Source organism: Sapajus apella, unplaced genomic scaffold (genome assembly GCF_009761245.1).
Source record: "Sapajus apella isolate SASKATOON/1434 unplaced genomic scaffold, GSC_monkey_1.0 scaffold173, whole genome shotgun sequence".
NCBI classification, from domain to species: domain Eukaryota; kingdom Metazoa; phylum Chordata; class Mammalia; order Primates; family Cebidae; genus Sapajus; species Sapajus apella.
In genome coordinates, this window is record NW_022437113.1 from 1,696,411 (window position 1) to 1,698,848 (window position 2,438).

General features: G+C 55.1%; 1 protein-coding gene across 5 annotated transcripts in view; it reads right to left on the reverse strand.

Annotated features, from left to right (window-relative positions):
* Positions 1 to 887: 887 nt before the first annotated feature.
* GTPBP3 (GTP binding protein 3, mitochondrial) overlaps positions 888 to 2,438 on the reverse strand; it is a 5,784-nt gene continuing 4,233 nt past the window's right edge. For 3 of the 5 annotated variants that reach the window (XM_032267868.1, XM_032267864.1, XM_032267869.1), the window contains 2 exons: positions 1,912 to 2,127; positions 888 to 1,429 (listed from right to left, as the gene is read on the reverse strand). In XM_032267868.1, the coding sequence (XP_032123759.1) occupies positions 1,204 to 1,429; positions 1,912 to 2,127 (442 nt within the window). In that variant the 3' untranslated portion in view covers positions 888 to 1,203. Of the gene's footprint in view, positions 1,430 to 1,911; positions 2,191 to 2,438 lie in introns of all 5 variants that reach the window. The other 2 variants (XM_032267866.1, XM_032267867.1) reach the window with 1 other exon arrangement.

Below are 2,438 nucleotides of genomic sequence, written 5' to 3' on the forward strand. Positions count from 1 at the left end.
TCAACACGGTGAAACCCCGTCTCTACTAAAAATACAAAAAATTAGCTGGGCATGGTGGTGCGTGCCTGTAATCCCAGCTACTCAGGAGGCTGAGGCAGGAGAATTGCCTGAACCCAGGAGGCGGAGGTTGCGGTGAGCCGAGATCGCGCCATTGCACTCCAGCCTGGGTAACAAGAGTGAAACTCCGTCTCAAAAAAAAAAACAAAACAACAACAACAACAACAACAACAATTTGTACAGCGATGAAGACAATACCATTTATATGTAAAACACAAAACAGCCATATTTGTCAGGTACATCCCCAAGTAGCCAAACATTCTGAGAAAGTTCTGGAAAGACACACATTAAGCCATGGCAACTGGAGAAGGGCTAAGGAAATTTTCCACGTTGGAACTTCTGGGGCCGGGCACGGTGGCTCGCGCCTGTGATCCCAGCACGTTGGGAGGCTGAGGCGGGCAGATCACCTGAGATCAGGAGTTCAAGACCAGCCTGGCCAACATGGTGAAACCCCATCTCTACTAAAAATACAAAACTTAGGCATGATGGCAGGCCCCTGTAGTCCCAGCTACTCCGGAGGCTGAGGCAGGAGAATCTCCTGAACCCGGGAAGCTGAGGTTGCAGTGAGCTGAGATCCCACCACTGCACTCCAGCCTGGGTGGCAAAGTAAGACTCCGTCTCAAAAAATAATAATAATAACAAAAATTCGCCAGGCATGGTGGTATATGCCTGTAATCCCAGCTACTCAGGAGGCTGAGGCAGCAGAATCACTTAAGCCGGGAGGTGGAGATTGCAGTGGACTGAGATCACACCACTGTACTCCAGCCTGGGTGACAGATTGAGACTCCATCTCAAAAAAAAAAAAAAAAACCACGTCTAGGTCACCTGAGTTTTTTTACATTCCTTTGGTGTTTGCAAAATAAATTAAAAACAATGAAACAAAAAGTCTGAGATTCTCCCATCTTCATCCCAGCCCGGATCCCCCAGCATCTAGCGTCCCACAGGACCTCCATTCAGCCCCATGCCAGGGCCTCAATCTCCAGGGAGTCCCCCGCAGGGAGCTCACTACCCCTGAGTATGTTGTTTCACTGTTTGACAATCAAGTTCTTTCCCAGGCGAATGAGAATCCCATTTAGCTAAGCTGTTTCCAGATCCCCGAGGCTCCTGGGTCTCCACGCAGCCTGGGTGTGACTTCCCTGGATCCCCTCATTTGCCCACGCAGAAGTCCCGGAAGATGATGTCCAGGATTTCCTCGGTCCCCCCTCCACCTGTGAGCCGGGTCAGGTGCCCCCGGGCCACCCGCAGCGCCTCCGCCGCCAGGGCCAGGTCTTTTGACTGCTTGTAGTGGCCGAGGGCATCCAGGCAGCCCTGGAGGTGGTGCTGGTGCCTTGCACGGGTCAGGAGCGGGGGACCTGTGGATGGGTCCCCACACCTGGAAGAGACAAGAGACATGGTCTCTCCCGATCTTTTGCAACCATCCCTTGAAGGGAAATGGTTGTACCCTTTTTTTTTTTTTTTTTTTTTTTTTTTTGAGACGGAGTTTCGCTCTTGTTACCCAGGCTGAAGTGCAGTGGCGCGATCTCGGCTCACCGCAACCTCTGTCTCCTGGGTTCAGGCAATACTCCTGCCTCAGCCTCCCGAGTAGCTGGGACTACAGGCGTGTGCCACCATGCCCAGCTAATTTTTGTATTTTTAGTAGAGACGGGGTTTCACCATGTTGACCAGGATGGTCTCGATCTCTTGACCTTGTGATCCACCCGCCTCGGCCTCCCAAAGTGCTGGGATTATAGGCGTGAGCCACCACGCCCGGCCGGTTGTACCCATTTTGTAAGTACAGAAATTGAAGTTGGGCAGGCATGGGCCAGCCCACACTTGAACTTGGGCCAGGGGAGGCTAGGGGTGGGGGGGGCTCACACTGCAGCTAGCTCCTCCCTCAGCGCCTCCAGGAGGCCGTCCAGCCCCTCTCCCGTCACACAGGACAGCAGCAGGTGCGGGGGCATGTCAGGACCGGGACCTGGGCCCTCCGTAGACAGCAGGTCCGACTTGTTCAGCACTAGGAGGAGGCGCTGGCTGCTGTCACTGTGGCTCTGGGCTCCCACAGAGGCTACGACAGTGGCCAGGAAGTTGCAGCTGGAGGGAGAGGCCAGGTCAGAGGCATCCAGCATGGCCAGAATGAGGTCAGCCTGCTCCAGCCTGGGGGAGCAAGGAGGTCAACTGAGCGGGGGGTCCCAAGTTGAGCAACTGAAGAAGGCACTGGGCGGAGGGACAGTGAGAGGGGCCAGGTAGAGCACTGGGGAAGGTGCAGAGCGTGAGGTAGGGAAGGTAGGAGTAGAGTACCAGGGGTCCAGCAGACTGTCAGGGGCCCAAGCCGAGCACAGACGGAGTAAGAGGGGAGGGGCACAGTGCAGGGGGTGGAGCAAAGAAAGAGGGGCGGGGCACAG